Source organism: Scyliorhinus torazame, chromosome 11 (genome assembly GCF_047496885.1).
Source record: "Scyliorhinus torazame isolate Kashiwa2021f chromosome 11, sScyTor2.1, whole genome shotgun sequence".
NCBI classification, from domain to species: Eukaryota; Metazoa; Chordata; class Chondrichthyes; order Carcharhiniformes; family Scyliorhinidae; genus Scyliorhinus; species Scyliorhinus torazame.
Window position 1 is genome coordinate 132950636 of NC_092717.1, and position 22002 is coordinate 132972637.

The window sequence follows — 22002 nt, forward strand, 5'->3', positions numbered from 1 at the left end:
TAACCAGCAAATCTCTTTTTGATTGAGGGGAAAGTTACGGATCAGAACACTTCCTGTACTGTGCCCCTTACTCTGCTGAAATTTGTCTGTGTACTTCTGGAATCCAAAGGCAAGGTGCTGGTGTGAAGAGAACCAATTTGGGTCTAATGCACAGTAGCACAGTGGTTTGCACTGTTGCTTCACAGCTCCAGGGTCCCGGGTTGGCTTGGGCCACTCTGCGGAGTCTGCACATTCTCCCCGTGTCTGCGTGGGTTTCCTCTGGGTACCCCGGTTTCCTCCCACAAGTCCCAAAAGATGTGCTGTTAGGTAATTTGGGCATTCTGAATTCTCCCTCGGTGTACCCGAACAGACACCGGAATGTGGTGACTCGGGGCTTTTCACAGCAACTTCATTGCAGTATTAATGTAAGCCTACTTGTAACAATAAAGATTTTTTAAAAAAGTACTACAATATAACCCTCTGGGGGAGATTTTCTGCGTAGCTATAAAGTATCACTAGGATAAATTGCAGAGAGGAGTGAGGATGACCACATTTCTCTTATAGACCACAATAAATTTTCCTTCCAATAATTGAAAATCAGAAGTCAGCAACTTCAGTTCCTGGCATGCGATCCTCTCCATTGGGCTTGCATTCTATAATAAGGTAATGCTTAGTGCCTGGGTGGCAAAGACAAACATCTACTCCTCAATTCTAAAAACATCAACTGCTAAGTATTCCTTTATCCCCATAATATTTCAATCAAACTCTGGCCTACAGCCCTCCACAGATATTCCCTCTAAGCCAGCCACAAAGACACAAGAATGATTCCGGTTTGTGTTACAGATTTTCAAATGTTATAGACACCCTGCTTTCCTTTTCCACTGATTTCAATGGCAGTGAAAGCCATGTGATAATACTGACAGACACCCGCATTTGCCTTTGATTCTTTTTGCAGGATTGGACCACTGGCAGATTTACCACTGATGACGTTTACTGAAAGGGGCACTGTGGAACATATCACTGATCCATAGAATTCCTGCAGCGTAGAACGAGGCCATTCAGCCCATCAGGTCTGCACCGACCCTCTAAAAGAGCACTCTATTTAGGCCCACTACCCCACCCTATCCCCGTAACCCCACCTAACTTGCACATCCCTGGACACTTAGAGCATATTTTTTTCTAATGGCCAATCCACCTAACCTGCACATCTTTAGACTGTGGGAGGAAACCAGAGCATCCGGAGGAAACCCACGCACACACGGGGAGAATGTGAAAACTCTACACAGTCAGCCAAGGCCAGAATTTAGCCCGGGTACTGGCGATGTGAGGCAGCAGTAATAACCACTGTGCCACCGCGCTGCCCTGATACATTCCTTCTGTAGAACAAAGTCTACTTTTGATACCCCGTGCACGTCGCTTTCAAATAAATGGACTTCCTCTCAAATCACTGTCTGTTCTATCACATAACAATACAACAGCTCTCTTTGTCCCTTTGGGGAGCTGGTACTACAGGGGTATTGTCATTGGACAAGTAATCTAGAGACCCAGGGTAATGCTCTGGAGACCAATATTCCAATCTCATCGTGGAATTTGAGTTCAATAAAAGAAAACCTGGAATCTAAAGTCTAATGATGACAATGGAACCATTGTTAAATTTTGTCAAAGCCCATCTGCCTCACTAAGGTCCTTTAAGGTAGGAAATCTGCTGTCCTTATATGGTCTGCCCTATATGTGACTCCAGACCCGCAAAATGTGGTTGACTCTTAAATACCTTGTAAAATGGCCTAGCGAGCCACTTAGTCTGTGCCAAACTTGAGACAGCTCTCTCACAAACTAGTCAAGCAACAGCCTGACATAGCCATCGTGATGGAATCATACCTTACAGATAATGTCCCAGACACCACTATCACTACCCCTGGGTATATCCTGTCCATGCAGAGGTGGCGGCACAGCAGTATACAGTTTTCTGGCACTGATCCATGAAGTCTCATGGCATCAGGGCAAGGCAACCTCCTCCTGAGGAGCCCAGCACATCAGTGCAAAAGATAACTGAAACATTCATAACAATCTTCAGCTAGAAGTGCCATGTGGATGATGCAGCTTGGCTTCCTCCGGAGGTCCGCAGCAGCGCAAATGTCAGTTTTTGGCCAATTTGATTCACTCCACGTGATATCAAGAGATGGCTGAAGACACTGGATATTGCAAAGGCTATGGGTCCTGACAATATTCTGGCAATTGTACTGATTTGTGCTCTAGAATCTCCTGCACCTTGAGCCAAGCTGTTCTAGTACAGCTACAACACTGGCATTTACCTAGTAATGTGGAAAATACCCCAGCTATGCCCTGTACACAAAAAACAGGTCAAATACAACCAGGCCAATTACCACCCCATCAGTTTATTCTGAGCTATCAGTAAAGAGACCGGGATCAATTCCGTCCTTGTGTCACTGTCTGTGTGGAGTTTGCACTTTCTCCCCATCTGCGTGGGTTTCCTCCGGGTGCTCCGGTTTCCTCCCAGAGCCCAAACATGTGCAGGTTAGGTGGATTAGCCATGCTAAATTGCCCCTTAGTTTCCAGGAACGAATGGCCTCCCACTGCATTGTGGGGATTCTGTGATTCTGTGAAAGTGATGGAAAGGATCAGCAACAGTGCCATCAAGTGGCACTTCGCAATGACTTGCTCACTGATGCTCAATTTGGATTCTGTCAGGGTCATTGAGCAACTGATCTCATTACAGCCTTAGTTCAAACAAAACCAAGACAAAAGAACTGAATTTCAGAGATGAGGTGTGAGTGACTGCCCTTGACATCAAGGTAGCATTTGACTTGGTGTGGCAACAAGGAGCCCGAGCAAAACTGAACTGGACTAATCATATAAATACTGTGGTAGAACAAATAAGCTAAAAAGCCTTCATGAGTAAATCACCCCCTGACTCCCCAAAGCATGTCCACAAGGCACAAGCCAAGCATGTGATGGAATACTCTCCACTTGCCTGCTTGGGTGCAGCTTCACAACACACAAGAAGCTCAACAGCATCCAGGACAAAGCAGCCCACTTTACTGGCACATCTATTTACTCCCTCCACCTCCGCTGAACAGTTGCAGTAGTGTGGACGATCCGCAAGATTCACTGCAGGATCTCACAAGGGCTCCTGAGACAGAATCACAGAGTTGTACAGCGCTGAAAAGGCCCTTCGGTCTATCAAGTCTGCACTGACAATAACTGCACCTAATCGAGCGTTAATACCACTGATCAACACTTGTCCCATTTCCTTGAAAATGATGATGTTTCAAGTGCTCATCCAAGTGTTTTTTAAAAGCTGTGAGGTTTCCACTTCCTTCCCAGCAGTGCATTCTAGATTCTCACCACCCTCTGATTGAACTTTGTTTCTCAAATCCCCTTGGAATCTGCCACCCCACACCCTAAAACTATGACCCCTTGTGATAAACCCCTCAACCAAGGGGAACAACCGCTTCCTAATTACCCTATGCAAACGCCTCCTAATCTTGTATACCTCAACCATATCCCCCCTTAGCCTTCTCTGCTCTATAGAAAGTAATCCAAGCCTATCCAGTTTCTCCTTATAGCTCAGACGCTCCATCCCAGGCAGCATCCTGGTGAATCTCCTCTGTACTCCCTCCAGTGCAATCATCGCCTTCCTATTGTGAGGTGACCAGAACTTTACACAGTACTCCAATTGTGGCCTAACCAACGTACTATAGAGCTTCAACATAGCCTCCTTGTTCTTATATTCTATGATGTGGAGATGCCGGCGTTGGACTGGGGTGAGCACAGTACGAAGTCTTACAACACCAGGTTAAAGTCCTAAATTTAGCGTGTTCAATCCACCTACCTTGCAGATCTTTGGGTTGTGGGGGCGAAACCCACGCAAACACGGGGAGAATGTGCAAACTCCACACGGACAGTGACCCAGAGCCGGGATCGAACCTGGGGCCTCGGCGCCGTGAGGCAGCAGTGCTACCACTGCGCCACCATGCTGCCCTTACAAGTTCTTTACTACCAAGTCACTATTTAAAGTATGATGTGGAGATGCTGGCGTTGGACTGGGGTGAGCACAGTACGAAGTCTTACAACACCAGGTTAAAGTCCAACAGGTTCGTTTCGATGTCACTAGCTTTTGGAGCGCTGCTCCTTCCTCAGGTGAATGAAGAGGTCTGTTCCAGAAACACATATATAGACAAATTCAAAGATGCCAAACAATGCTAGGAATGCGAGCATTAGCAGGTGATTAAATCTTTACAGATCCAGAGATGGGGTAACCCCAGGTTAAAGAGGTGTGAATTGTCTCAAGCCAGGACAGTTGGTAGGATTTCGCAGGCCAGATGGTGGGGGATGAATGTAATGTGACATGAATCCCAGGTCCCGGTTGAGGCCGCACTCATGTGTGCGGAATTTGGCTATAAGTTTCTGCTCGGCGATTCTGCATTGTCGCGGGTCCTGAAGGCCGCCTTGGAGAACGCTTACCCGGAGATCAGAGGCTGAATGCCCTTGACTGCTGAAGTGTTCCCCGGCTGGAAGGGAACATTCCTGCCTGGTGATTGTTGCGCGATGTCCGTTCATTCGTTGTCGCAGCGTCTGCATGGTCTCGCCAATGTACCACGCTTCGGGACATCCTTTCCTGCAGCGAATTGGACCCCTCCGGAAGGCCGCTGCCTTAGACTCGACATGTATGCTCAAGCCGTCAGGAGTCGCGTCAATGCCAGATTCATCAGTCGCATTCACAAAACAACCCCGAACGTCACCCAAGCACAACGCAATGCCATCCGCGCTCTCAAGACCAACCACAGCATCGTCATCAAACCAGCAGACAAAGGGGGGGCCACTGTCGTACTGAACAGAACGGACTACTGCAAAGAAGTATACCGACAACTGAACAACCAAGAACACTACAGACAGTTACCCGCAGATCCGACCAAGGAACACATCCGCCAACTTAACAGACTGATCAAGACCTTGGATCCAGATCTTCAGAGCACCCTATGTGCTCTCATCCCACGTACTCCCCGCATTGGAGATCTCTACTGCCTCCCAAAAATACATAAGGCCAACACACCAGGCCGCCCTATCGTTTCAGGCAATGGGACCCTGTGTGAGAACCTCTCTGGCTACATCGAGGGCATCTTGAAACCCATCGTACAAGGTACACCCAGCTTCTGTCGCGACACGACGGACTTCCTACAGAAACTCAGCACCCATGGACCAGTTGAACCAGGAACATTCCTCGTCACAATGGACGTCTCGGGACTCTACACCAGCATCCCCCATGACGACGGCATTGCTGCAACAGCCTCAGTACTCAACACCGACAACTGCCAATCTCCAGACGCAATTCTGCAACTCATCCGCTTCATTCTGGATCACAACGTCTTCACCTTCGACAACAAGTTCTTCATTCAGACGCACGGAACAGCCATGGGGACCAAATTCGCACCCCAATACGCCAACATCTTCATGCACAAGTTTGAACAGGACCTACTCACCGCACAGGACCTTCAACCGATGTTATACACCAGGTACATCGATGACATTTTTTTCCTTTGGACCCACGGCGAAGAATCACTGAAACGACTACACGATGACATTAATAAGTTCCATCCAACCATCAGACTCACCATGGACTACTCTCCAAAATCAGTTGCATTCTTGGACACACTCGTCTCCATCAAGGACGGTCACCTCAGCACTTCGCTTTACCGCAAACCCACGGATAACCTCATGATGCTCCACTTCTCCAGCTTCCACCCTAAACACATTAAAGAAGCCATCCCCTATGGACAAGCGCTCCGTATACACAGGATCTGCTCAGACGAGGAGGAGCGTAACAGACATCTACAGACGTTGAAAGATGCCCTCGTACGAATGGGATATGGCACTCGACTCATCGATCGACAGTTCCAACGCGCCACAGCGAAAAACCGGACCGACCTCCTCAGAAGACAAACATGGGACACAACCGACAGAATACCCTTCGTCGTCCAGTACTTCCCCGGAGCGGAGAAACTACGTCATCTTCTTCACAGCCTTCAACACGTCATTGATGACGATGAACATCTTGCCAAGGTCATCCCCACACCCCCACTACTTGCCTTCAAACAACCGCGCAACCTCAAACGAACCATTGTTTGCAGCAAACTACCCAGTCTTCAGAACAGTGACCACGACACCACACAACCCTGTCATGGTAATCTCTGCAAGACGTGCCAGATCATCGACATGGATCCCACTATTACACGTGAGAACACCACCCACCAGGTACGCGGTACATACTCGTGCGACTCGGCCAACGTTGTCTACCTCATACGCTGCAGGAAAGGATGTCCCGAAGCGTGGTACATTGGCGAGACCATGCAGACGCTGCGACAACGAATGAACGGACATCGCGCAACAATCACCAGGCAGGAATGTTCCCTTCCAGTCGGGGAACACTTCAGCAGTCAAGGGCATTCAGCCTCTGATCTCCGGGTAAGCGTTCTCCAAGGCGGCCTTCAGGACCCGCGACAACGCAGAATCGCCAAGCAGAAACTTATAGCCAAGTTCCGCACACATGAGTGCGGCCTCAACCGGGACCTGGGATTAATGTCACATTACATTCATCCCCCACCATCTGGCCTGCGAAATCCTACCAACTGTCCTGGCTTGAGACAATTCACACCTCTTTAACCTGGGGTTACCCCATCTCTGGATCTGTAAAGATTTAATCACCTGCTAATGCTCGCATTCCTAGCATTGTTTGGCATCTTTGAATTTGTCTATATATGTGTTTCTGGAACAGACCTCTTCATTCACCTGAGGAAGGAGCAGCGCTCCGAAAGCTAGTGACATCGAAACAAACCTGTTGGACTTTAACCTGGTGTTGTAAGACTTCGTACTTATATTGTATGTCACGACTGAAAAAGGCCAATGTTCCATATGCCTTCTTAACTATCCTATTCACTTGCTCTGCCACCTTCAGGGATCTGTGAACAAATACCCCCAAGTCCATCTGTTCTTCTGAGCTTCCTAATGTCCTGCCATTCATTACATACTCCCTTGTCCTGTTTCTTCTTCCAAATGCATCACCTCCCACTTACCAGGGTTAAATACCATCTGGTCTGCCCATCCGATCAACCCATCTATATCTTCCTGTAACCTACCACTGTTTTTTTATACATTTAGAGTACCCAATTGATTTTTCCAATTAAGGGGCAATTTAGCGTGGCCAATCCACCTACCCTGCACATCTTTGGGTTGTGGGGGCAAAACCCACGCAAACACGGGGAGAATGTGCAAACTCCACACAGACAGTGACCCAGAGCCGGGATCAAACCCGGGATCTGGGTGCCGGGAGGCAACAGTGCGAATCACTGCGCCACCGTGCTTCCTCCTTCTTCACTGTTAACCACCCTTCCTGGTGTTGTCTGAAAACTTACCTATCATTCCCCCATGTTCCCATCAAGATAAATTTATATACATAAAACAAACAATAAGGGACCCAGAATCGATCCCTGTGTACACCGCTGGACACCGGCCTCCAGTTACTCAAACAGCCTTCTACCACCACTCTTTGTGTCCTATTTCTAAGCCAGTTTCGGATCGATCTCGCCAAGTATCCTTGAATTCCATGTGCTTCAACCTTCTCAATCAGTCTCCCATTTGGGACATTGTCAAAGGCTTTGCTAAAATCCATAGAAACTACATCAACTGCATTTCCTTCATCCACACACTCGGTCACTTTATCAAAATATTTCTATCACATTTATTAGGCATGACCTCCCTCTTCCAAACCCATGACTGCTACCATCCAGAGGGACAAGGGTCGCTGACACATGGGAACACCATCAGCAGGATGTTCCCCTCCAAACCACTCAACTTTCCTGATTTGGAATTATCTCTGTTCCTTCACTGTCGCTGGGGTGAAAATCCTGGAACTCTCTCCCTAATAGCACTATGGGTATACCTGCACCACATGGACTGCAGCGGTTCAGGAAGGCAGCTCACTACCACCTTCTTGAGAGCAATTAGGAATATGTCCCACCACATGAGTGTCTTCCTCCTGATAGGATTCAAACCTCCATCAATCATGAAACACCATGACAGTGCAGTATTTTTCTTTCTTTATTCTTTCATGTGATGTAGACACCACTAGTAATTGCTCTTGAACTGAGTGTTTACTGGGCCATTTTAGAAGGTAATTAAAATTCAACCATCTTGCTGTCAATCTGGTGTGAGATCAGACCAGGTAAGGATGGCAGATTTCCTCTATGAAGAGCACCAATGAAACCAGATGAGTTTTTACAATGATCAATGACAGTTGAAGATATGTTTTATATTTCAGTTGAATTTAATTTCCCCCAGCTGCCATGGTGGGAGCATTAGCCTGGGACTCTGGATTACTGATCCAGTGACATTACCACTGCACCAAAATCTTTGCCGTAATGCATTGCTGAGTGTATACAGCAAAGGTGCTCTTTCAATTAACATGGGCAGAGGGTATCAATCATGGTGCCGTCATTCTATGGCAACCCATTTTACCTGCTGCATTTGAGTCACCATGCCTTACCAAAGGGTAAAAAAATGATGGAGTTTTCCCACCGGAAGTGGCGGCAGAGTGCAGATCATGCGTCCCATACCCTGATGTCACATGCTCTGGGCGTGAAATCGCGGAGGAGAGATTCCTCCATTTTTACCTTCCACCAAGCAAGCAACAGGACTGTGTGAAGAACTGAAGATGAATAATTTTGTAATAAAGGAACTCAAAATTGAATCTGCTGGAGAGAGCTTCTGAAGAGCGTCCACGGCACGACAATGCACTGCCGGTGCCAGCTGTATGCAATGCTCCAGGGACTCTGGTGAACAAACAATTAGGAAGAAACGGAAATTGGGAACAATGCAGTATAAAGATGATTTCTTCAGGTATGGCATTGTTTACTTTGCTAATGCAAATCAAGATGCAAAGCCAATGTAATCTGCAGGGAAGTACTGGCAAATTAAATTTCAAAACCCTCAAAACATCAAAGGCATTTGAAGACGAAGCATGGCGAGTTCGAGGACAAACCTCTTGATTTCTTTTCAAAGGATGCAGCGAGAACTTAAATCGTCAGCTGAAATCCTTAGCAGAAATGTAACATTGAATGACAAAGCAAGTGAAATTATGAGGACCAAGTAGACTCGCCTATCTAGGTCAGCAATAATGGTGTGTCAGGAAGATCGTCTGGCATGCGTCATGAACGTTGACCGGCATGGGTCGCGAAGTTCAGCATAGATCCTGAAGGTCAACCGGTTGGTAAAAGTGGGTCCCGGGAAAATAAAGTTTAGAAAACACTGATCTGAAGAAGAACTCCCAAGTAGTTCAACACAAATACAGAAGGTAATACTATACCAATAAATAGTGAAAATGAAAAAGGAACCCCTGAAAACCAAAACGTAGCCCTCAAGAAAATTCACAAAGAACCCTTGAAAAAAATGAATTACATTAGCACTGGGAGTGCTATCCTTCTGGATGTAGCATGGCTGTTGGAGGTTGCTGATTTTCAGTGGAGGAGACAGCAGATAGCCTTGGAAGATGACCTTGAGCAGCATTAGGTTTAGATGGGCAGCATGGTAGCACAGTGGTTAGCACTGTTGCTTCACAGCGCCAGGGACCCGGATTCAATTCCCGGCTTTGGTCACTGTTTGTGCGGAGTCCGCATGTTCTCCCAGTGTCTGCGTGGGTTTCCTCCAGGTGCTCCTGTTTTCTCCCACAAAGCACCGAAAGACTTGTTGTTGGGCGAATTGGACATTCTGAATTCTTCTGAGTACCCGAACAGGCGCCGGAGTGTGACCGGTAGGGAATTTTCACAGTAACTTCATTGCAGTGTTCATGTAAGCCTACTTGTTAGGGAGGGAATGCATGGGGATAACAAACCCCAATGGAGTCTTCCTCCTGATTAAATGTTTAGAACATGACCTTGTCACAACAAACACCCCGTTCTGCCAGAGAGACAAGCAGAAGGCCTCATGGCAACACCCCCACTCCAAGTACTGGCATGTAATAGGCTACATTATCATTTGAGCGAGGAACCGCAAAGGCGTCCCCAACACCTGCGCGATTTTGGGAGTCGATGACTGCTGGAGTGACAACCGACTAATCGACTCTACCACCTCTGTCAACCTGGATCCAAACTAGCAGAGGCAGAAAAATCTCTGCTTCATGAGATTCAGTGCAGCTGGGCTCAAAGAAAAACCCGAAACACTTCTTCAGTGTTTCCCTACCTACCCCCTCCTCTGACCAAAAAAACCAAACAACCGCTGTAAAGATCAAGAGGAAGGCTCGAGGGCAGGTAGAAGTAGAAACAAGTTGAACCGTGATGTCACAGCCTGCAGGTAAAGCATTGGCTGGTGACTGGTAAGTAGTTTTTCTTTTATTTTCCCTCAGGTGTTATCGTGCGGGGCGCAGAGGTTGCTGAGTGAGTGCTTGCTGAGAAGGGGAGTGAATAACAGGTAAGCTCTTTCTTTCCTTTTCTTTTTTTTATCCAGAGGGGATGGCAGGGAAGGTTGTGCAATGTTCCTCCTGCAGAATGTTTGAGGTGAGGGACGCCGTCAGTGTCCCTGCTGATTTCATCTGTGGGAAGTGTACCCATCTCCAGCTCCTCAGAAACCGCATTAGGGAACTGGAGCTGGAGCTGGATGAACTTCGGATCATTCGGGAGGCAGAGGTGGTCATAGATAGAAGGGATGTAGTAACTCCGAAGAATAAAGATAGATGGGTGACGGTGAGAAGGGCTGGGAGGAAGCAGTCAGTACTCGTGGTTCACATAGGTACCAACTACATAGGTAGGAAAAGGTATAGGGATGTAAGGCAGGAATTCAGGGAGCTAGGGTGGAAACTTAGATCTAGGACAAACAGAGTTATTATCTCTGGGTCGTTACCCGTGCCACGTGATAGCAAGACGAGGAATAGGGAGAGAGAGGAGTTGAACATGTGGCTACAGGGATGGTGCAGGAGGGAGGGTTTCAGATTTCTGGATAATTGGGGTTCATTCTGGGGTCGGTGGGACCTCTACAAATGGGATGGTCTACACCTGGACCAGAGGGGTACCAATATCCTGGGACAGAAATTTGCGAATGCTCTTCGGGAGGGTTTAAGCTAGTTCAGCAGGGGCTTGGGAACCTGAATTGTAGCTCCAGTATACAGGAGGTTGAGAGTAGTGAGGTCATGAGTAAGGTTTCAAAGTTGCAGGAGTGTCCCGGCAGGCAGGAAGGTGGTTTAAAGTGTGTCTTCTTCAATGCCAGGAGCATCCGGAATAAGGTGGGTGAACTTGCGGCATGGGTTGGTACATGGGACTTCGATGTTGTGGCCATTTCGGAGACATGGATAGAGCAGGGACAGGAATGTTTGTTGCAGGTGCTGGGGTTTAGATATTTCAGTAAGCTCAGGGAAGGTGGTAAAAGAGGGGGAGGGGTGGCATTGTTAGTCAAGGACAGTATTACAGTGGCAGAAAGGACGTTTGATGAGGACTCGTCTACTGAGGTAGTATGGGCTGAGGTTAGAAACGGGAAAGGAGAGGTCACCCTATTAGGGGTTTTCTACAGGCCTCCGAAAAGTTCCAGAGATGTAGAGGAAAGGATTGCAAAGATGCTTCTGGATAGGAGCGAAAGCAACAGGGTAGTTGTTATGGGGGACTTTAACTTTCCAAATATTGACTGGAAAGGCTAGATTTCGAGTACTTTAGATGGGTCCGTTTTTGTCCAATGTGTGCAGGAGGGTTTCCTGACACAGTATGTAGATAGGCCAACGAGAGGCGAGGCCATTTTGGATTTGGTACTGGGTAATGAACCAGGACAGGTGTTAGATTTGGAGGTAGGTGAGCACTTTGGTGATAGTGACCACAATTCGATTACGTTTACTTTAGTGATGGAAAGGGATAGGTATATACCGCAGAGTTATATCTAAGGGAAAGGCAATTATGATGCGATGAGGCAAGACTTAGGATGCATCGGATGGAGAGGAAAACTGCAGGGGATGGGCACAATGGAAATGTGGAGCTTGTTCAAGGAACAGCTACTGCGTGTCCTTGATAAGTATGTACCTGTCAGGCAGGGAGCAAGTGGTCGAGCAAGGAAACCGTGGTTTACTGAAGCAGTCGAAACACTTGTCAAGAGGAAAATGGAGGCGTATGTAAAGATGAGACATGAAGGTTCAGTTAGGGCTCTCGAGAGTTACAAGTTAGCTAGGAAGGACCTAAAGAGAGAGCTAAGAAGAGTCAGGAGGGGACATGAGAAGTCTTTGGCAGGTAGGATCAAGGATAACCCTAAAGCTTTCTATAGATATGTCAGGAATAAAAGAATGACTAGGGTAAGAGTAGGGCCAGTCAAGGAAAGTAGCGGGAAGTTGTGTGTGGAGTCCGAGGAGATAGGAGAGGTGCTAAATGAATATTTTTCATCAGTATTCACACAGGAAAAAGATAATGTTGTCGAGGAGAATACTGAGATTCAGGCTATTAGACTAGAAGGGCTTGAGGTTCATAAGGAGGAGGTGTTAGCAATTCTGGAAAGTGTGAAAATAGATAAGTCCCCTGGGCCGGATGGGATTTATCCTAGGATTCTCTGGGAAGCTAGGGAGGAGATTGCTGAGCCTTTGGCTTTGATCTTTAAGTCATCTTTGTCTACAGGAATAGTGCCAGAAGACTGGAGGATAGCAAATGTTGTCCCCTTGTTCAAGAAGGAAAGTAGAGACAACCCCGGTAACTATAGACCAGTGAGCCTTACTTCTGTTGTGGGCAAAATCTTGGAAAGGTTTATAAGAGGTAGGATGTATAATCATCTGGAAAGGAATAATTTGATTAGAGATAGTCAACACGGTTTTGTGAAGGGTAGGTCGTGCCTCACAAACCTTATTGAGTTCTTTGAGAAGGTGACCAAATAGGTGGATGAGGGTAAAGTAGTTGATGCGGTGTATATGGATTTCAGTAAAGCGTTTGATAAGGTTCCCCATGGTAGGCTACTACAGAAAATACAGAAGGCATGGGATTCAGGGTGATTTAGCAGTTTGGATCAGAAATTGGCTAGCTGGAAGAAGACAAAGGGTGGTGGTTGATGGGAAATGTTCAGACTGGAGTCCAGTTACTAGTGGTGTACCACAAGGATCTGTTTTGGGGCCACTGCTGTTTGTCATTTTTATAAATGACCTGGAGGAGGGCGTAGAAGGATGGGTGAGTAAATTTGCAGATGACACTAAAGTCGGTGGAGTTATGGACAGTGCGGAAGGATGTTACAAGTTACAGAGGGACATAGATAAGCTGCAGCACTGGGCTGAGAGGTGGCAAATGGAGTTTAATGCAGAAAAGTGTGAGGTGATTCATTTTGGAAGGAATAACAGGAAGACAGAGTATTGGGCTAATGGTAAGATTCTTGGCAGTGTGGATGAGCAGAGAGATCTCGGTGTCCATGTACATAGATCCCTGAAAGTTGCCACCCAGGTTGAGATGGAGACGGCGTGTGGTGTGTTAGCTTTTTTTGGCATAGGGATTGAGTTTCGGAGCCATGAGGTCATGTTGCAGCTGTACAAAACTCTGGTGCGGCCGCATTTGGAGTATTGTGTGCAATTCTGGTCGCTGCATTATAGGAAGGATGTGGAAGCATTGGAAAGGGTGCAGAGGAGATTTACCAGAATGTTGCCTGGTATGGAGGGAAGATCTTATGAGGAAAGGCTGAGGGACTTGAGGCTGTTTTCGTTAGAGAGAAGAAGGTTAAGAGGTGACTTAATTGAGGCATACAAGATGATCAGAGGATTGGATAGGGTGGACAGTGAGAGCCTTTTTCCTCGGATGGCGATGTCTAGCACGAAGGGACATAGCTTTAAATTGAGGGGAGATAGATATAGGACAGATGTCAGAGGTAGGTTCTTTACTCAGATAGTAAGGATGTGGAACGCCCTGCCTGCAACAGTAGTGGATTTGCCAACACTAAGGGCATTCAAATGGTCATTGGATAGATATATGGACGATAAGGGAATAGTGTAGATGGGCTTTAGAGTGGTTTCGCAGGTCGGCGCAACATCGAGGGCCGAAGGGCCTGCACTGCGCTGTAATGTTCTATGTTCTATAAGACTTTGAGAAGAAAGAACTACTCAGCCGGTGCCTCACAGCCAATCTGGCGTTTACCAACGAGCCAGAGCCGCAGAGTGCCCACACCACGAGACTGCCCTACCAGCCACCATAATCAGCACCAGCGAGGAGACCCATTCGACGATAATGGTCAGGAGATCCAGGATATTCTAGACCACAAACGCAAGGCATTCCTGAACTGACAGCTTCACAAAAACCCAAGTAAGAGAAAGCAAACCAACAGGCAATTATAGGCCGATGTGCAACAAAGAACCCGTGACTTAACGAACAGATGGTGGGTGGAAAGAGCGCAATTGACTCTGCAACTTACTGACAACCACGGCCTGCATGGCTTCTTCAGCACAATTAAAGCCATCTAGGGTCCGAATACCCAGGGGCACCTACACACTGAGAGCCAAAAGCAGGGAGGCGCTCATCAAAGGTACAAAGGCAGTCAATGCCCACTGGAAAGATCATTTCAAGGACCTCCTCAACCAAGACACAGCCCTCGATGCACCTGCCCTCAACCCCATCCCGCTACCTACCACCATCTCCTCACCGCCCCAGCCTGCTATGAGGTTTAAAAAGCCATCCAACAGCTGAAAAACAACAAGGTTGACAACGCAAATTGAATCCCTGTTGAAGTTCTAAAATACGGCGGAGAGACACTCGTGACACGAATGCGCAGCCTCATGTCCCCCGTCTGAAAGAAAGACCGCATGCTGGGAGATCTCAGTGACGCCATAATTGTGATCACCTTCAAGAAAGGAGACAGGTCCAACTCCTGAAATTAAAGAGGATTTCCCTTCTGTCCGCCGCAGTAAAGGCCATGGCGAGAATCCTCCTCAACCAACTCCTCCCAGTGCCTTAAGAGCTCCTTTCTGAGTCTCATTGCAGCTTCCGGCCATCAAGAGGCACAATGGATATGATCTTCAGCACACGACAAATCCAGAAAAAGTGCAGGGCTCCATACCAAGCCCTGTACATGACACTTCTTCGATCTCGCAAAGGTCTTTGAATCTGTCAACCGTGCGGGATTGTGGAACATCCTCCTCAAATTCGGCTGCCCGCAGAAATTTGTCACGGTGACATGCTCCACGATGACATGCAATAGATCCATCACAGACTCAATACAAGTAAATTGGAGTCAAGTCAGGCTGCATTATTGCACCAAAGATCTTCTCTATCTTCCACACTGCAATATTCCATGCTATCACCATGAAGCTTCCCGCCAGAGTGGAGCTAACCAGGATAAGCGAGAAACTGTTTAGCCTCCGGCGCCTCCAGACCAGAACCAAGACCACCTCACCTTCTGTCACTGAGTTGCAGTACACAGATGACACATGCATGTGTGCGCATTCAGCGGCTGAGCTACAAACCATCGTTAATCCATTTACTGAGATGTATGAGAGAATGGGCTTCAGACTAAACATCTGGAAAACAAAGGTTCTCTACCAGCCCGCTCCTGCCACACAACACTGCCCCCCGACCATCAAGATCCACGGCAATCCGCTGGACAACGTTGAATACTTCCCATACGCAAGGAGCCTCCTCTCAGTGCCAGCAGATATCGACGATGAAATCGAACACTTAGGAAAGTTAGGACTTCCCCTCTCCCAGGTTTCTTCCCACTCCCCTTATGATACCTGCCGGCAGGAGCCCATAAAAAGTGTGCCAGTTTCCAAAGCAGTACGTGTAGTGTAACAGCAGCATTACATCTTTGCACCATGTCAAAATGTTCATTAGACCACTAACAGAGAGGGCAAATGCAATTCTAACCATTTAACACTTCACTTGCAGCCTGAGCAGAACACAAGAAAAAGTTACCATCTGAAAGGCATTTCCTTTCTGGCCTTTTATAGGTGAAAATATGGGACAGCACCATTGAGCTTTTCTGCAGTGTTTTGCCAAATCTGCTGATGTGCATGTTTTTCATAGGCACCACACCTCACCATGCTGAAATTAAGATTTATTGTTCTATCTCCCACTCCAACTGATTCTTTCCCAATGCCTCAGATTGCAGAGCTGCTTTCCCCCCTCACTTTGCAGCTCCAACATTTCATATATATTGAAATAGAAAATGTTCCCCCGATAGATAAATGAGTTTAATAGTGTTGAATAATTTTTGATCTGTTAATGTTAGTTGGTGGTTCTGAATAAATGACTGCTCTCTCGGTTCTTTAAGTTTTTTTTACAATTACCTGCCAACAGTTTACAATATATACTTTAATATATCGTTTTATTGGAGTATTTTGTTCATTTTTTTAATAATCCTGAGATGCTAATTCTACTGATTCTACTGTGTGAATTTCATTGTGTCAAGGATAAATTCTGGTCGCCACACTACCAGAAGGATGTGGAGGCTTTAGAGAGGGTGCAGAAGAGATTTACCAGAATGTTGCCTGGTATGGAGGGCATAAGCTATGAGGAGCGATTGAATAAACTCGGTTTGTTCTCACTGGAACGAAGGAGGTTGAGGGGCGACCTGATAGAGGTATACAAAATTATGAGGGGCATAGACAGAGTGGATAGTCAGAGGCTTTTCCCCAGGGTAGAGGGGTCAATTACTAGGGGGCATAGGTTTAAGGTGAGAGGGGCAAAGTTTAGAGTAGATGTACGAGGCAAGTTTTTTACGCAGAGGGTAGTGGGTGCCTGGAACTCACTACCGGAGGAGGTAGTGGAGGCAGGGACGATAGGGACATTTAAGGGGCATCTTGACAAATATATGAATAGGATGGGAATAGAAGGATACGGACCCAGGAAGTGTAGAAGATTGTAGTTTAGTCGGGCAGTATGGTCGGCACGGGCTTGGAGGGCCGAAGGGCCTGTTCCTGTGCTGTACATTTCTTTGTTCTTTGTTCTTTGTTTGATACAACGTTCATTAATTTCTGCTGTCTATTTTTGGTAGCCTCCTTAGAATCAGGAAACAAAATAAAATATACCATAGAAAGTTTAAAATGATCAATTTTCAAAGGTATCAATTTACAATTTCAAAGTTATTATCACATTTTCAATGTTTATTGAACAGTATTAAGCTTCTGGAAATGAAAGTGTGAGGATTGAAATCACAAAGGGAGAATTTCAATTCTGCTTCTCCATTTACTTGGGCAAATAATGAAAGATGAGGGTGTGAACTTTTGGGTCATAATCTCCCAGGCTAATTTCTTCCAAGAAAGGCACCGGCTACCAAATTGGTGGCAGTTGCATTTACCCCATGGTGGCATAATTGTAAGTTATGTGGGGAAGTGCCTCTGCTCTTTAATATTACAATTGCTGCACTTGAAAAATACTTCAAAAAGAAGTATTCGGGACATTCTGTGGAAATTTGCAACATAAATCCAAATTTTTTTTAACTGGATTTTGCTAAAAGTCCCTGATTTACACTTGTGCCCCTTAAGAACAGGCTGAATTTCACTTCCCTATAGAATCACGGAACAGTTATAACACTGAAATAGCCATTTGCTCAGTTGAGCCTCTGTTGACTCTGCAAGAACAATTCAGCTAGTTCCACTCCTGACCCTGTTCCCTACACCTGCAATTTCAATCCTTTCATGCGCTTATCCAATTTCCTATAGAAAAACAAAGCTGAATCTGCTTCCACCACCCTTTCAAGCACTGTATTTTAAACTGTAACCATTCTCTCCATAAAAAAGATTTTTCTTGTGTCTCCTTTGGTTCTTTTGCCAATCACTTTAAATCAGCGCCTATCCTCTGGTTTATTAATAACAATAATAATCTTTACTAGTGTCACAAGTAGGCTTACATTAATACTGCAATGAAGTTACTGTGAAAAGGCCCTCTTCGCCACACTCTGGCGCCTGTTCAGGTACATTGAGGGAGAATTCAGAATGTCCAATTCTCCTAACAAGCATGTTTTTCGAGACTTGTGGGACGAAACCGGAGCACCCGGAGGAAACCCAAGCAGACACAGGGAGAATGTGCAGGCTGCGCACAGGTACTGACCCAAGCCGGGAATCGAACCTGGGTCCCTGGCACTGTGAAGCAACAGTGCTAACAACAGTGCTACTGTGCCGCCCACATTTTGAACCTTCTGCCAATGGGAACAATTTCTCAACGTCGATTCTGTCTGGATCCCTAATGATTTTGATGCCGCTATAAAATTTCCTCTCAACCTTCACTTTTCTGCAGAGGAAAACTCCAGCGTCTCTAATTTATCCTCATAATTGAAGTCTCTCATCCCTGGAACAATTCCCGTAAATCTTTTCCAAGGCCTTTCTAAATTCTTTGCACTCTTCCTAAAGTAGCTTTATTGAATTGGACAGAATATTCCAGTGGAGGTCGTTCTGTGGAGGTTGATCAGAACTTCCTTTGGAGTCTAAATTTCTGGATTAGGCTCTGATTTTACAATGAACTGTAGCAATGTATTAAAAATCAAGAATTTCACTGCATTTGAATAAAATTGTTCACAAAAGTAATTGTTCTCTAAATATTTAATTATAAAATTCCATTGTGTGCTTTCTGTTTCAGACTATAAAAGATGTGCAAGGTTACTAACAAGATTAGCTGTGAGCCCATTGTGTACACAACATTAATTATTTGCCATGTAAGTATACAGTATATGCATAAAATGATCTTAGCTTTAGGTGTTAAAATTCCTTGGCTCTGCTGTGTGAGCACAGTGAACTGGGTATACCACAGGTAACCCTGCTGAACTTTCAGAGTTAGGACAAAATCAATTTCTTTCAATAATTGTGAAGGTGCCAACTTTACTATGGTCACATTTTGGATGCTTACTAGATGGTAGCTAATCATTAGCCACATGTGGTGAATTTGGAATCCAGGTATGGCTTTAATTCTCTTGTTAGTCAAGAATCTGTCTACATATACATTAAAAATATTCTTGACCCTGCCTCCACTGATCAATGGGGAAAAGAGTTCCAATGATTCATGGTCCTGTGAAAATGGGTAATTCTACTCATCTCCGCCTTAAATGGAAGAGCCTTTAATTTTAAACTGTGCATCCTAGTTCTACATTCTCCCACAAGGGGAAACATGCTTTCAGCATCCACCCTGTCCAATATTCCCTCAGAAACTTATACGTTTCAATAACATCACCCCTCGACCTTCTAAATGACAATGGATAAAGGCTCAGCCTGTCCAACCTTTCCGCATAAGATAGCTGTCCTCTCCCATTCCAGGGACCAATCGTGTGGACTTTCTTTTAACTTGCTTCTAATGTATTTTATCCTTTTTTAAATAGGAAGACAAAAACTATACACAATACTGTAATATCCCGCAAGGGACCTATGGGGCAGGAGTGATTGTCTTTCCCGTGTTCTTTGCGGAATACTAGCTCCCCGCCTAGGGGCAGGGTATCTGAATTAGCAAATATGTAGACGGTCGGCCAGTAAAGCATTGATCAGAGAGAGAGAGAGGAACTGGTAGCGATCTACCTGGTCATGTACGTATCATTTCTGTAAATAAAACATTGTCTTATTTACTCGGTGCAGACTCCCCACGTTCTTATTAAAAATACTCTAGAGTCTCCCCAATGCACATGGGCGGAATTCTCCGTAGCATGACGTGGAACTCAGGATCGGCAATTGGGCAGAGACTGGCTTCCGACGCCGGAATTGGGACAGGCGCCAGTCCGCTATATTCTGCCCCCTACAAATCGGTGTCATCGGGACGCGCGCAGTCGCAACGCTATTGGTGCGTCATTAGCTGGCCCACCCGCGATGCTCCGCCTGATCGCCAGTGGGCCGGCTGATAGTGCGGCAACAGCGTTGTGACTGCGCGCGTCCTGATTGACAGTGTCCAGGACCACCACACTTGTTTGGGATCCGTGCCACTGGCTAGGGGGCTTCTGCTAGGACTGGGAGGAGTGGTGGGGGGTAGCCAGGAGGTGGGCTGTGGGGTCAGGGTGGGCAGGTTAGGCCTCCAGCATGGCAGGTGCCATATTTTCCGATGCTACTGCTGCAGTTTGCCAGCCCTGCGCATGCACTGCCCTGGACTCGACGATTTTCCGGCCGTTTTTCATGCGATCCATGGATGTTGCACGTGGTGCCGGTGCTAGCCACTCACCAGTAGCGGAATCGGAAAGGGGCTTGCGCCACTTTTCCCGCCATGAATCACCCGCGGATTCTTGATTGGCGCCGGCACTTAGCTTCAGGAACATAGAATTCCACCCCATGTCTTTGATCCATTCCTCTCTCCCTCAAACAGAATGTGAATTCAATCATATTATGTTCATTGCTACCTAAGGGTACCTTCAATAAGAGGTCATTAATTAATCCTGCCTGGTTGTCTGCAACCCCTGAGGAAAAGTCTGATAACCTATTAACAAATGGCAATCGCTTAATTGGAAGAACATTTCAACACATATTTAAATTAACATGGCATCACAGGTTTCATGAAACTCACTGTTGAAAGCAGCATAGGAATGCAGTGGCGACTGAGGGGCTGATTCAAATGCATGGAAATACTGCACTAACTACTCAGTACTCACAGCTGCTTTCTTACCTACTAGTGGGAAAGGTTTGTTCAGTACTTTCCCAGGGAATTCAGATTCAACAGTTGAGGTTTTCTGAATCACATCAGGATGGGTGGTGCCTTGGCTGCCCTAGTCTGGACCTTGGATAAGGAGCAATATGATCAGCACCAGATGTGACAGCAACAACAGCAGCTGCTCTTGAGAGACCAAGAGTTGGACAATAGAGTGGGAAGCAGGAGAAGGCTGCAGCTCACAGGAGTCACTGCCCTCAGCATGGGCTGTACAGTTAAAGTCCCCTTAAGTTCTGGTGGCTGCAACTGTCAAGTCTGTCATGATATGCAAACATGCAGCTAATGAACACATAGAATAGAACACGACCAATGAGCAGTCAGGACACTCAGGGGTGGTATCTCACTATAAAAGGGATGAGGCACTCACACCCCGCCTCTTTCCACAGACCAACATCTACAGAATGAGACAGGGTGTATCCTCAGCATCACATCCCAGCACGTGGCTTAGAGCAAGGCTGGTTCAGTTAGACTGAGTGAGGTACCCTCAATAGTGACGCTGAGAGATTAAACTGTAAAGAAGGCTTTATTAGACTAATAACTATACTACAGCTAGAGACGAGAGCTGACTGTTACACAGACCATGAGGCAGGCCTGTATGTATGGCTCCCAGATGGGCAGAGCCAGAGGCGGAGTCCCCAGGGTTCCAAGCCCGGTCTTAAAGGGGACATCACCTTACATGATGATAAGGCAGTAACCGTTCATCACATTCATTCCCTGTTTAAAAAGGAGTCCGGCGGGGGTGAAGTGCCATCATAGGTCCATCCGTCTCGGTGGCCGGATCGTCCTCCTCGACCTCCTCAATTCGGGCAGTGGTGCGGCGGGCACGGACGTCCCGGTTGAGGGCACATCCGGGAGCACAGCGGTCGGAGCTTCGGTCCGGGTCGGGGCAGAGGAACTAGGCAGGGCCGGGGGTAGCGGAGCCGGCGCCGGCGGGGTGTGTAAAGGGGGAGCGCACGGTAGGAGCTCACCAACGGGTGGTAGGGCCGGAAGGGGGTGTGTTGTAGGGGGCAACGGGTCCTGCAGGGGCGCGGCGCGGGAAGGGGCGTCTGTGGTGGAGGATCCAGCGGGTGCCAGATCCCGGAGGGAAACCGTATCTTGCCTGCTGTCGGAGTACTCCACGTAGGCGTAACTGGGGTTGGCGTGGAGCAGTCGGACCTTTTCAACTAGAGGGTCCGTTTGATGGCATCTCGCATGCCTCCGGAGAAGAACAGGTCCCGGAGCCATCAGCCAAGGTGGAAGCGAGACCCCGGAGGTAGACTTCCTGGGGAAGAGAAACAATCGGTCGTGAGGGATCTCATTCGTGGCCTTGCAGAGGAGTGACCTAATGGAGTGTAGGGCATCGGGTAGGACCTCCTGCCAGCGGGTGGTTGGGAGATTTCTCGACCGCAAGGCCAGAAGGACAGCCTTCCACACG

At 47.0% G+C, this 22002-nt stretch overlaps 1 protein-coding gene across 2 annotated transcripts in view; it reads left to right on the forward strand.

Moving 5' to 3' along the window:
- Positions 1-22002, forward strand: part of alkal1 (ALK and LTK ligand 1) — a 77949-nt gene that overhangs the window by 47111 nt on the left and 8836 nt on the right. Inside the window, exon 5 of one of the 2 annotated variants that reach the window (XM_072467780.1) lies at positions 18552-18627. The exons of the other annotated variant lie outside the window; for it this stretch is intronic. Within the exon in view, the coding sequence (XP_072323881.1) occupies positions 18552-18616 (65 nt within the window). The 3' untranslated portion in view covers positions 18617-18627. The remainder of the gene's footprint in view (positions 1-18551; positions 18628-22002) is intronic. 2 annotated transcript variants of the gene reach the window in all.